The 12,986-nt window shown below is 53.9% G+C and overlaps 4 protein-coding genes across 4 annotated transcripts; 2 read left to right on the plus strand and 2 right to left on the minus strand.

Annotated features, from left to right (window-relative positions):
* Positions 1-410: 410 nt before the first annotated feature.
* Positions 411-2,486, minus strand: CORC01_12372 (uncharacterized protein; the record flags this gene model as incomplete). Its single annotated transcript, XM_022623993.1, has 3 exons — positions 411-1,383; positions 1,438-1,507; positions 1,562-2,486. The coding sequence occupies 3 exons, from the start codon at positions 2,484-2,486 to the stop codon at positions 411-413; spliced, it is 1,968 nt and encodes a 655-aa protein (XP_022469479.1).
* Positions 2,487-3,203: 717 nt separating this feature from the next.
* On the plus strand, positions 3,204-5,054 carry CORC01_12373 (RNA recognition domain-containing protein; the record flags this gene model as incomplete). Its single annotated transcript, XM_022623994.1, has 4 exons — positions 3,204-3,214; positions 3,272-3,335; positions 3,394-4,491; positions 4,551-5,054. The coding sequence occupies 4 exons, from the start codon at positions 3,204-3,206 to the stop codon at positions 5,052-5,054; spliced, it is 1,677 nt and encodes a 558-aa protein (XP_022469480.1).
* Positions 5,055-5,694: 640 nt separating this feature from the next.
* On the minus strand, positions 5,695-7,452 carry CORC01_12374 (tubulin/FtsZ family protein; the record flags this gene model as incomplete). Its single annotated transcript, XM_022623995.1, has 5 exons — positions 5,695-6,173; positions 6,230-6,733; positions 6,799-7,109; positions 7,183-7,241; positions 7,441-7,452. 5 exons carry the CDS (start codon positions 7,450-7,452, stop codon positions 5,695-5,697), a joined length of 1,365 nt encoding a protein of 454 aa, XP_022469481.1.
* A 1,562-nt stretch (positions 7,453-9,014) lies between these two features.
* On the plus strand, positions 9,015-12,158 carry CORC01_12375 (cytochrome P450; the record flags this gene model as incomplete). Its single annotated transcript, XM_022623996.1, has 6 exons — positions 9,015-9,027; positions 10,489-11,083; positions 11,233-11,296; positions 11,356-11,586; positions 11,646-11,960; positions 12,021-12,158. The coding sequence occupies 6 exons, from the start codon at positions 9,015-9,017 to the stop codon at positions 12,156-12,158; spliced, it is 1,356 nt and encodes a 451-aa protein (XP_022469482.1).
* Positions 12,159-12,986: the final 828 nt, after the last annotated feature.

Consider the following 12,986-nt stretch of genomic DNA (forward strand, 5'->3'; position numbering starts at 1 on the left):
GATCCAGACCCCGACAAGTAAGGTGCGGGAGTAGCTCAGTTTGCATGGGAGCATATGCATTGTAAAATATATATCTGCGAGTCTCATCTCGCTCTTTACGCCGGTTGCATCAGTATCAAATAACAAATCCTCTGTCAATAATTCTGCACATGTCTCATTACAGGATTAGACCCGTCCATTCAATGCAAATGCAGCTCCATGATCCTGCCCGGACCTCCCATGTTGTAGACACCATAAGTCATGCCCACCTCTATGGAAGCGCAAAAATGAACATGCCTGTCGCGTGACCGCGTCGGTGCGAGCGTAACTAGTTAAAGGAAAGAAAAAGGGGCAAGCTGCCCAAGCCGTCGTGGGTATCATAACAGAGCAGTAAGCCTCGAAAACGCCGTCGCCCGTCCATTGATGCCGTCCTAACTTGCCATCGCCGACACCGGTTCTTGTTTAGGAGCCGAAGTCTTCGCAGCTTTTGATGTGCGGCTGCCTGCGCGCTTCATCTGGGCGCTTTGAGTCAAAACGTTGGCTGTTCTTACCATTTCGGGAGAGGCAGAAATAAATCTGTTCATCTGTGGCGACGTTTGCGGTGCAATATGTCCGTTTGTCACGGCTGGTATCGGTTGAGTACTGGACGGGCCTGCAGCTGCTTTTCCTCCTTGCATTGGACTGCTCAACCGAGCAACGGCTGCTGCAGGTCCTGTGCTAATTTTGTGTGCAATGTGGTTCGGGTTAGCCCAAGGCGTATCTTTGATGAATTGTTCGCCGGCGGGGCCGAGGTTGGATCCGTAGGCGACTGCTTGATAATCCTCAATGGGCTGCATTATTGAGCGTTGACGAGGCTTAGTGTTGCGCTGGCGAGAGTCAGTGACGTGTTTTCGACTGCCGAAACCATCCGAATCACTGACCTTCATTTGCTCCAGGTCGTCTTCGATCTCTGAGCCGCTCGCGCCCCTCATGGCCGGCACCGCGGGGAAGCCCTCGTGCTTGGCGAGACCGGCCAAAAACGAGACCTCTGAGTTGTACGCCACGGCGTTCCTTGTGCGCTGCGCAGGGTTCGTCGGGAACAGGAGGCCGTAGTCCGGAATACTGTGTGCGCTCCGCCTAGCATTCTGGGTCTCGTACCACTCCTTGTTGAGGTCTTCAAGCATCTTTGAGCGTTGTTCTCGAGAGCCCTGGTAGAACTGGTTCCAAATTTGGGCTCGGCGCGCCACTGCCAGTCTCTCCAGTGCCTCAACCGAGAGCTCGTATTCCTTTTCAATATTTCGAAGCTTCTTTTCGAGCCTTTCATCTAGACATTGCTTCATATTTAGGTACTCGGGATGTGTCGGCGGCTCGGCTTGCAGTGATTGTTCTTCATGCTCGAGGCGCTCGAGGCGATCCTTGTACAAGCTGTGAAGATGTCATTAGTTGCTGAGGAAGCTGATGCCCTTAGGGAAGACTCACCGCTCGCGAAAGACGACAAATTTCTCCTCTAGATCGGTCCATTCCTCTACCGCTGCACGTTTTCTCTCGACTGTTGCATTTCGTCAGCAAGTTTCGGAAGATATGTAGATCGCGAGTCACCTACATTCTTCGTCGTTTCTTGTCGCCTCCGCCTCGTCGTCGCCTTCGTGGTCAGCTTGGTCATCGCCATGAGGCCCCGAGTCGTCGTCGCCGCGGGTTTCATCTCGAGCGTCGCCATCGTGCCCTTCGTCCTCGTGGGCCTCAGCAGTGTGGCCTTTCTTTCTACTGCCATTGCGGGTAACCTTTTTTGTTATTTGTGAGTCCTTGATCGGGCTGTGACCATCGCGCGCAGGGCCGCGCTTGCTATGAGGGAGTTCCAAAACACTGTCCTCAGTCGCAGAGTGATCACCAGTATGCGAATTTGTAGACGGGACCTCGTCGTCGTGCATCTCTACGTCATTCTTGTGCTGGTCCAGATCCTGGGGCACGACCGAGCCGGTGCGCTTCCTGGCGGGCTGGCCTGGCTCGGAAGATTCCGCGACCGGCGACCGCTTCCTTTTCCTACTCTCGGTATTCTCAGGGTCATCCTCGGTGGATGGGAGCTCAGTAGACTTCTTGGGCTTGCTGGGCGAGCCCAAGTCACCGTGACTGGAGGTCATTGACACGTCGTCGCGATCGGAAAGACTGTCTTCGTCGCCATCGTCGTGGGCGTCAACCGAAAACGTCTTTTGAAGCTTGCTAGGGGTCCGCTCGTAGACCTGGCCGTCGTTGAACTGATTGACAACAACGTCCTTGTGGCGCTGTGCCTGCGGGGTGTCGTAGAGACGCTCAGTCTCCGCTTCGGTATCATTGGCCTCGGACAGATTGCTGTCAGAGTCGAGCGCCTCGTCATGGTCTGGCCGAGTATGGTCGATCTGGATCCCATCGAGAGATTCACCGCCGTCCTTGTCCTCAACGTCGCTGAGCGGGCTAGAGATGTTGCTATCGTCATGATCGAGCGTCGCCTGCCCTGGGGAGAGGGCAGGCGGCGCGGACGCCGTAGCTGCCATTGAGAAAATGAGTTGATACCGTGCGGCGGGGTATCAAATCGGGTGGTTTGGAGGTTGGTTGCGTCGTGGAGCAGTGCAATTCGGGTAGACGAGTTTTCGTTGGAACGAAGACGGGGCGCGGAGGAACAAGCAGCAGCGACAGCGGCGGCTTGGAAGAGAGGGCTGGCCGCTGTGAAGAGGGAAGCAAATGCGTGCCAAAATCAAGGTTTGAGAAAATGCAGTTCGAGAGACGCATCAACGCGTGTGACTGTCTGGTCCCGAATGCAGACGTGGGCGAGCGCAAGTGGTGGTGTTGTGGTGGGTTTTCGGAGAAGAGAGAGAAGCGTTAGTGACCTGCCGCTCCATGAGAGATGCGCTCACCTGCTCCCTCTCTCTGTGCCTTGCCCGGCCCCCCCAGCGGAACTAGCATCGGTCGGCAGAACCAAGTCTTAGCCATGAGCGAAAGCGGTGAGAGCTGGCACAACAGCGGGCACGGGGCACTTGTTCTCGGCAAATAGCGGTCTTCTGACGTTTTACACCAATCGAGGGTTGTTCCGCTTCTTATCGGCGCACTGAACCTCCGAAATATCTTATCGGATTGCAGCGCAGACCAGGTGGTGCAGAGAGCTTGATATTTTTTTCTTGTCGCGGCAGCGATCTGGGGGATCAGTGCATCTACGGCAGATCCGTTGCAGAATATAGATACTCAACAAAACAAACCTTTCACTTGTCGCAACAATGGCAAAAGGGTGCGTCCACTGCCAATGCCTTGGGAAAATCGTAAAGACTAATTATCGTAAAAATAGGTCAAAACTCGCAGCCTCGAGCAAGGCCATTGACCCCAACCTCGATGCCCTCTTCGCATCCAGTGTAAGTCGTTTGCGAGTTAGTCGACCAATCAGGCCAAGAAAATTCTGACCAAATTCAGGCAGGACCTGTGAAGGCTCCCGAAAAGTCCAGGTATTCTGAACTGCCTCCAACAAAGGTACAGCCCGCGCCTGGGGCTTCCGACGACGATGAAGAGCTCCCCGATGCCGATGACGAAGAGTTGTCCGAGCTTGGTAGCGACGAGGAGATTGACCTCGAAGATATCGCTGAAGAAGAATCATCGCCTGCATCAAAAGATGGCGAGGAGGAAGAGGAAGTGTCAGAACAAGTCGCGAAGCCAAAGAAGGAGCGCAAGCGCAAGAGGGTAGAGGACGATATCGAGGGCAAATATCTGAGCAAGCTTGCCGAGGCTGAGGAGAAGGAGAAGCCGGCCGAGAAGCGCACTAAGAAGGAGAGCAGAGATGCGAAAGAGGGAGAGGAGGCTGCCTCAGAAACATCATCCGAGGGCGAGGGCGAGGGCGAGGAGGAAGAGGACTCTGATGAAGATGCTGTTCCCGTGCATGAATCCGTCTCGGTCGACAGCAAGGCCAAGACGAAGGACACGGAGCTCGAAAAGGCGAACCGCACAGTCTTCCTCTCCAACGTTGCCTCCGAAGCGATCGACAACAAGGCCGCCAAGCGCACCCTTGAAGCCCATCTCTCCAGCGTCCTCGACAAGGACGCCAAGCCCCCGCAAAAGATCGAGTCCATCCGCTTCCGCTCCATCGCCTTCTCAGGCGGCGCCCTCCCCAAACGCGCGGCCTACATCACAAAGTCGCTCATGAACGAGACGACAAAGTCCGCCAACGCCTACGTCGTCTTCTCCACGCCCGCCGCCGCGCGCAAGGTCTGCGCCGAGCTCAACGGCACCATTGTCCTCGACCGCCACCTGCGCGTCGACAGCGTCGCCCACCCAGCGCTGACGGACCACCGCCGCTGTGTCTTTGTCGGCAACCTTGGCTTCATCGACGACGAGACCATCCTCGCCACCAACGAGGAGGGCGAGACGGTACAGAAGAAGCGCACCAAGGTGCCCGCCGACATTGAGGAGGGCCTCTGGAGGACGTTTGGCAAGCATGCCGGCAAGGTCGAAAACGTGCGCGTTGTTCGCGATCCCAAGACAAGAGTGGGCAAGGGCTTCGCCTACGTCCAATTCTATGTAAGCACTTCATGTACAACTAAATCCTCGAGTGAAAGAAACACGCTAACATACCACAGGATGGCAACCACGTAGAATCGGCCCTCCTCCTAGACGGCAAGAAATACCCTCCCATGCTCCCCCGCATCATGCGCGTTACCCGCGCCAAGGCCCCTCACAAGACCGCCCTCGCCATGGAGCGCACTATCAAGGCCAGAGCCGCCCAGGCAGGTGCCTCTGGCGCCCCCGGCAGCACAAAGTACAAGGCCAAGATCACCCCGGAGCAGCAATCCCTGGCCGGCCGCGCCGGCCGTCTTCTGGGCCGTTCCGGAGCCCGTCGCGAGCGCGGAGGGGGGGACAACAGGAAGCCGCGCCCGGCCAACGGCTCCGGCGCCATCCCGAAGGAAGAGATGAAGGCGCCCGAAGACTTCATCTTCGAGGGTCGTCGTGCCAGTGCCAAGGACGGCAGGCCTAAGGATCTCAAGTTTGGAAAGCGGAATAAGGCCAAGGGCGGCGTCAAGAAGACGAAGCCCACGGGCCGTGGCGCCAAGAGGGCCGCGGAGTGGAAGAAGAAGCAAAAATGAAGCTAGAGTGCAGGGGAGAAGTTTCATCTTGGGCCCGTTGTCCCGCTTGCATTAAGGTTGTTGCGTGGAATACCAAAAGTAGACGGATAGAAGCGTCGGGAAAAGGCGTCCAAAAATAATGAGCATTTCACAAAGTACATTGAGTTTCTTTCTCTTTGTAGGTATGTAGATCGTCTCTCGATTCCCACACATTTTCAGTGACACGCTGTCAATAAGAGCCTGTGTCTGCGATATCCCATGCAGTCACAGCATTGCATCATGTCATACGAAGTAAGTTGAAGAATACGTCCATTTACAAGTGACTACTTTCAATCCCTCAAGAGGCTCTCGTCAGACAAGTCAGGAGGTACCACGTATATACTCGTGAAAGAAGGAAGTGACTTGGTCTCATCTATTATCAACTCAAGCTTGACGCCGAAATATCCATTCGTGGGCTATGGGGTAGTCCAGTGCCTTGCGCGTCCATGTCCGTCCGGCGAGAACGGCAACACAAACCTACCGAACCGACACTCCGACGGCCGCCAAAGGAACAAACTTTTTCATGCAATTCGTTTTGCCCAAGGCCGCCGGGTTCGTCATTGTTCGTTGCAGCAACCGATATACCGCGAAACAAAAAAACGGGACGGTCTCCGACGTCGGTTTAGTACTCGGCATCGTCCTCATCAGCCTCGTACGAGTCGGCAGCAACCTCCTCGTAATCCTTCTCAAGCGCAGCAAGATCCTCACGGGCCTCACTGAACTCACCCTCCTCCATACCCTCACCGACGTACCAGTGGACGAAGGCGCGCTTGCTGTACATGAGGTCGAACTTGTGGTCGAGTCTCGACCAGGCCTCGGCGATGGCAGTGGTGTTGGACAGCATAGAGACGGAGCGGTCGACGGAGGCGAGACCACCATCGCCGGCGGCGGCGGGAACAGCCATGGGCTTTTGGTAGTTGATTCCGAGCTTGAAACCAGTGGGGCACCACTCGACCAGGTTGAAGGAGGACTTGGCCTTGAGGGCAGCGATGGCGGCGTTGCAGTCGCGGGGAACGACGTCACCACGATAGAGGAGGGCGACAGCCATGTACTTGCCGTTGCGGGGATCGCAGACGACCATCTGGTTGTTGGGCTCGAAGCCTGTGATTGATTAGCATCTGTTGGCTTGTATAAACTGACACATGGTTCAAGCATACACTGGAAGGTGAGCTCCTGAACCTTGAAGCTCTCGTGTGAGCTCTTATTGGCCGAAATGACAGGAGCGTAGCTGATCAAGGGGTAGTGGATACGGGGGTAGGGGACCAAGTTAGTCTGGAACTCGTTGAGATCGACGTTGAGGGCACCATCGAAACGGAGGGACGAGGTGATGGAGCTGACAACCTGGGCGATCAGGCGGTTGAGATGCTCGTAACCGGGACGGGGAATGTCGAGGTTGCGGCGGCAGATGTCATAGACAGCCTCGTTATCGACGAGGAAGGTGCAGTCCGAGTTCTCAATGGTGCTGTGGGTAGACAGAACGGCGTTGTAGGGCTCAACGACGGCAGTCGAGACACGGGGGGCGGGGTAGACGGCGAACTCAAGCTTCGACTTCTTGCCGTACTCGGTGGAGAGGCGCTCAAGGAGGAGGGCACCGAAACCAGAGCCAGTACCACCGCCGAAGGAGTGGAAGATCAGGAAGCCCTGGAGGGAGTGGCAGTTGTCTATAAGGGAATTGGTCAGTTTCAACGTGCGTCTGCGGATCGAAAGGCGGCTAACGGGGACTAACCAGCAACGCGGCGAACGCGATCAATGACATTGTCGACCATCTCCTTGCCGATGGTGTAGTGACCACGAGCATAGTTGTTGGCAGCATCCTCCTTGCCGCTGATCAACAGCTCAGGGTGAAAGAGCTGACGATAGCCGCCGGTTCGGATCTCGTCAATGGGGGAGGGGTCGAGGTCGACGAAGAGGGAGCGAGGAACGTATTTGCCTCCGCTCGTCTCGGTGAAGAAGGTCTCGTAGGAACCGCCGTCAACGACATCCTTGGCGCTGGGGTCAGGACGACCATCGGAGCCGAGGCCGTGCTCGAGGAGGTAGCTGCGCGTTGGGCGGTCAGTTCCATCGGATTTCTCGATCGAATCAGGAGTACATGGGATGGCGGTCAACGTACAGCTCCCAAGCAGAGTTACCCAGCTGGGTACCGGCCTGACCGAGATGAAGGTGAAGAATCTGGAGGCATCGCCGTCAGTATTGGGGCCGCACACCGAGGTCAAGGTTGATGGGACAGCTAGGTAGGCTAGATTTCAGGGGTCGCCTCAGTAAGGGAAAATGGGGGAGCAGCAAGTAGCCAGCCCACGATCCGTTGGAGCTGTGATATGGAGGATTGGAGTAGAGATGAGAAAAGAAAAAGAAAACGACCTTGACTTACCTCGCCCTTCATTGTGTAATGTGGCTCAACGGAACTTGGGAATAGCTGCGACGCAAAGTGGAAGGGGGAAGGGTAATATTTTCACGCGCGCAGCGCAGAGTTGAGGTTCGGAAGAGCTAGGGGGAAGGAAGGTGTTGGTGATGGTTTTCAGAGGTTTGGAGTAAGGTTGAGGGTCACTTGTTGTGGGCAAGGCGGGGCACAGTCAACAAGGCCGACCAGTGGCGCGATAGGCTTAAGGCAAAGGGTATTCCCCCCCTTCTATACTGGGCTTAGCGCCTGCCTTCCACTGCTAGCTTTACATGCGTTGGTGTGCTGGGTCTCCAGTACCAAGATGATTGCGGGGGTGCTTTGAACCAATCAAGTACCGGTGACACTCTCACCGCTACATGGCCCAAGCGTTTTTCCTATTTGTCTATTGGACGACGTTCAGGGGTGCATGAAGATACCCGCACTCTGCCACCTGCCATCACCAGTCTTTCACACTGCAGCAGGTGCGATATACGGCAGGATATCAAGCCCAGAGATGTTCTTTTCTTCTTCACCTGGCTATCAAGGCAGAAACAAATGGCTTTCAGGCTACATTTGGATTCGGGATGTTCACCGCCCACCCATCAGCTGCCAAACGTTCTCTTCTTTTGTGGACTTTCATGGTCTGTGCGGGGAATCCGGGGTCCAAGGCATTGACTTTTAGGAACAGCAGGCGTAGATCTTGCCAGATTAGTATCCGTTGTGCCTTGATGGAGAGAAGCTCCGGGGGGCACTTTCCTTCAACAACTTCAAGACTCCAGCACTAGCTTGTAAATTGGCACTTATTCTCCAGTCTAACGGGCTCATTTGTCTTGACGTCATTTCAGAGCACATTCTCGTAGTCGGGGACATCCGAGTGATCTTCAGAGGGGCCGAGTCAAATCCGGCCCCACTCTCCGCTTCCGTTTGTCGTCCGACGTCAACGACTTCTCCTTGTCTAAACAACACGGCGCATCAAAGGACTAAAGCTTGAGGAAAATCATCTTTTGGCAAAGGAAGGCCAATAACGGAATCAGGGCTCGAAGAATTTGACACGCCTGGTCATGAACAGTTAATTCCCCAAGTTGCAGACTCTACGGTAGATACTAGCCTCAAGCTAGGGCAGGCATTTGTCGACAGTATTACCTCATGGCTCATGGGTTAGGTGTGAACACAGCCTGAAAGTACCTAGCTAAAATCGGACGTAAAGAATCCAATTGTACTATGCTCCCCAGACTATGAACGTGTTGCGGATCGCCTACTATATATGAGCTCTTTGCTTCCACTCCCAAAGGCAAAACGACGAGAAATATACAAAGGGTTTGCCATCTCTTTCTCTGACAACTCCACATCGCAAACTTTATAAGACCAAGGTATTTTATGGGGTTTATTTTCCCCATCTTGTACACTACCTTATGTCAGCTTGGCCCCGGCGGTCAAAGCCAATCCTAAGTCCTTTTTTTTTTTTCTTGAGAACATCTTCAAATTCGACCCTCACTGCAGGCGGAGCATGATTGACAAGGAGGGGAGATGTGGCGCAAATTCCGACGCCTACCAAGGTCGCCCGCATGTCTTCTATCAGTACGTCGAAGTCAGCCTAAGCTGTGGATCCCAGCGATACCAGGGATCGATGAGAAATTTCAAGTGACTCCTGCTCTTACTTACGACCTTGGTACCGCCTCTCTGGTATCTTGATGTGGGCACCACAGAAACTACAAGCCCAGCGCCCTATATACGTGGTTACCTCCATGAGGTCCATTCTGCCCAAAAGTAGTACCAGAATCAATCCAGCTGGATGGAGCCTAACCCCATTTGCTTCGGCCGAAGCTCAAATGCATGCGTTGAGACTGGTGCTCAGACTATTCATTACCCGGTTAACACCCAGTACTTGGTCTATTGGTTACGCGGCAAATCGAAATTATGTCACTTTGCTCGAATGGTGGATGTGCTCTAACCTCCCTCAAACGTCTTAGTCCGATGAAGGAATGGGAGCACTCCTCCTGCCTCATATCTCGGCTGAAAGAGTGGAAGAAACCGAAGGCCGCCAGTGCTAGATGCCGCTGAAAGACCTCTGAATCAACCGAGCTACTTCATCGTGTGCTACATACCTTGGCTCCATGGAGATGTCACGTAAATGAGCAAAAAACAACGAATGATAGAGCCGATAATGGCTTGATATTTTCAACCCAATGACTGCTGTCAAATTGATGAGACGAAACTGATCCTCGGAAGAAACTGGGTTAGCGAGCCGAGTTTGAAGAGGGAGAGGGGAGGAAGAAACGTCCTACTGCTTTTCTTGAATCGCAATGATGGTAGATCAAAGAATCTATTCAACACGATATTTACTCTCTGGCAGGAGTAAGACTACGTTGCAATGTACCTTATTGTTAATTTGAATCACTTTAGAACCTGTTACATGGGCCGCAGATGATCTCTAAATGCGATGCAAGGGAAGTCTAAGCTGGAGTACCCTTTCGAAAATATTTCTGCCCAAATACAACTCTTCCGTCTCCAAAGCCTCACATGCCGTGATCCCGTGTCCCCCTCATTCGATGTTGTGATCCCCCTCTCGTGAATGCATGCGACTCTAACCACCTAATCAAATGCTAGCAAAACGGCCACCAAACGCCGGCCAGCGGGACCGACGCAGTCTGACACTTTATAGTCGAGCGAATAGTGTATAGGATATTTCCATCACATCTCAGAGCTTTCAAAGAAATCACTGGAGATCGACAGATCGTGAGCCTCCATAGGAAACTACGGTGCGACGTTGTGCTGACGTCTCCATAAAAGGTGATAACCAAGTCTGAAGTGGACTGTGGAGAGTGGAAATCATACAAAAGGAGCCCTCTGTGTGCTTTTCGGGGACCGCAAACTCTCTGTTGTTGAAGTAGAAATCCTGACGAGGACGAAGACCAATATTCAGTGACAGCAAAACAAGTTCCCGCGATGCCTACTTTGAATCTCACGTTCCTCGAGGCATCGCTCTCCAATGAGCCTCGCTAGGTCTATCCATCTTGGCCCTCTATTATACAACCGCAGCATTCATCGCATGGTACCGCCTCCGCCACATCCCAGGACCGATCCTTGCCTCCTTCTCCTACCTCCATCTCTTTTACATCGCCCGCAGCGCCTGCAAGGAAGAATTCTACCGCACCCTAAACACCCGCTACGCCAGCCGCCTCATCCGTGTGGGCCCCAACGAGCTCCTCACCGACGACCCGGATGTCCTGCGCCGCATCAACGCCGCGCGCGGCGACTACGGAAAGGACCCTTGGTACTTTTCCAGCCGCTTCAACCCGTACCAGGAAACCATGTTCACCACGCTCGACAAGGGGCTCCACGATAGGATGAAGTCCAAGACCGCCGCCGCGTACGCGGGCCGCGAGGTGGATTTGCTGGAGCCCAGTGTCGATGAGCAGATTATTAAACTGGTGAAGCTCTTGAGGGAACGGTATGAGGATGCGGCAAGGTTGGTGGACATGGGGCTGTTGCCGGCGTATCTGATCATGGACGTTATTACGACGGCGGCGTTTGGAAAGCCGTTTGGGCATCTCGAGGCTGACGCCGATGTATTTGGGTTCATTGAGCAGATGATGGACAATTGGCCGGTCATCGCCGTCACGTTGGACACCCCGTAGATTCGCACCATCCGGTTTCCAAAGTTGTTTTTGAGATGGCTTGGCCCGCGAACGACGGACAAGATTGGGCTCGGGCAGATGATGGGGTAAGTCTCATGTACCGTGGAAGCAGTGATCTTTGAAGAATTCTGACTTTGAGTCTCAGTATTGCCGAGAAATACGTCGGAGAGAGATTCAAGTCCACCTCGAAGCCTCAAAAGGACATGCTGGTATGTTCAAATTAACGGCATAATTTCCGTGAGAAATTGTTGCTAATGTGTTTGACTAGGGTTCGTGGATCAAGAACGGCATGACGCAGGAAAAATGCGAGGCGGAAGGCCTCTTTGCTCTTATCGCTGGCTCTGACACCACTGCCTCTGTGATTCGCATCACCATGCTGCATCTCATGTGCAACCCCAGAGTCTACTACAAATTCAAAGGTGTTATTGGCGACGCTATCGACTCTGGAGTCTCGACCCCAATCACCTTTGACCAAGGAAGCAAGATTCCATTCTTACGGGTGAGTATCAAACCCCACCCTGAGATGGTGTGTAGACGAACTGAGATTGTAAGGCATAGATCTATGAGGGGATCCGCATCTGCGCACCAGCGACGGGACTATACCCCAAATCGGCTGCTCCACAAGGCGATATCATTGACGGCAAGTTCATACCCGGCGGCACCGCGATCGGCATGAACGTGCCTGGGTTGCTCAAATCGCGCGCGTTATTCGGCCAAGACGCAGACCTCTTCCGGCCCGAGCGCTTCTTGGAAGTCGACGACGCGGCCCGGGCCAACATGGAGCGCGAGGTCGAGATGGCGTTCGGCTACGGGCGGTACATGTGTGCCGGCAAACCGGTTGCGTTCATGGAGTTGTACAAGGCTTTATTTGAGGTAATGTCACCAACTACTAGGCGCTGTATTTGTGGGATTTGGATGCTAATGTCAGGACAGCTGATGCGCAACTTTGACTTTGAGCTTGCGGATCCGGTCAGACCGTGGGACTCTTACAGCTATAACATCTTTGTCGAGGAGAACACGTGGACCAAGGTGACGACTCCGGATATCAGCCAAGAGCCCAAGACTCCTTGAAGAAATAGATTTACCAAGCAGGAGAGTGTAAGTACTAATTAAGGGTACATATTATGTCAGAAGTGTGATTTGGAAAGGCTGATGAGAGTTCATTGATGCCGGCTTTCGAATGGTCCGAGCATAAGCTGGGACTTGCAATGCAGCACGTGAGTACTACAGGTCCGAGGTAGACGAGAGCCTCGTAAGCTCTAGACGTGTTCCAGAAGTTGTTGGCTCTAGCCATTATAGAGATAAAGATAAAGCATCAACAGTTCCGACGAGATATTCCGGCAACTCAACTCTCGTTGGGCACCGGGTATCGTCCGGGATTGCGTCCGGGGATGAGGACTCGCCGTCAGCAGCGAATCAAAAAGCGCACAACTGGGTGCCATTGACCTAATTGGGCAACACGCGCATTTCAAGCCCAGGTTCCATCCGGGAACGTCGGATCTCGACCATCCTTTTTCGAGAAGAGCCTCAAACCACCTCCCATCTAGGTAATCATCCAATTTGACACACCTACCACTTGACCAAGATAGGTGCTAGCATTGATGACGAGCATAATTTAATGGCATGGATCGTCAAAAAGGCACATTAAGGTTCTGACAGAGCGCCCACTCCCGTGTACCGCGCACGTTATGCTGCAGGTCTCGCGTTGCTCGACCAAATCGCTTATGCGGGCTGGCAGAGTGAAGCTGGAAGGACCTGAAACAAATTAGCGCTCATGTAATCCATAAGCGAGGCTCGCGGGAAGCTTCCCGATGATTCCAGTCGGGAGCAAAGGTGAACCACTCGGGACCGCGCAACGCCGGTGCACCCCACGTTTGGTTTCGGGTCGGACCGGATGAA

Source organism: Colletotrichum orchidophilum, assembly GCF_001831195.1.
Source record: "Colletotrichum orchidophilum strain IMI 309357 chromosome Unknown Scaffold_151.1, whole genome shotgun sequence".
Taxonomy (NCBI): domain Eukaryota; kingdom Fungi; phylum Ascomycota; class Sordariomycetes; order Glomerellales; family Glomerellaceae; genus Colletotrichum; species Colletotrichum orchidophilum.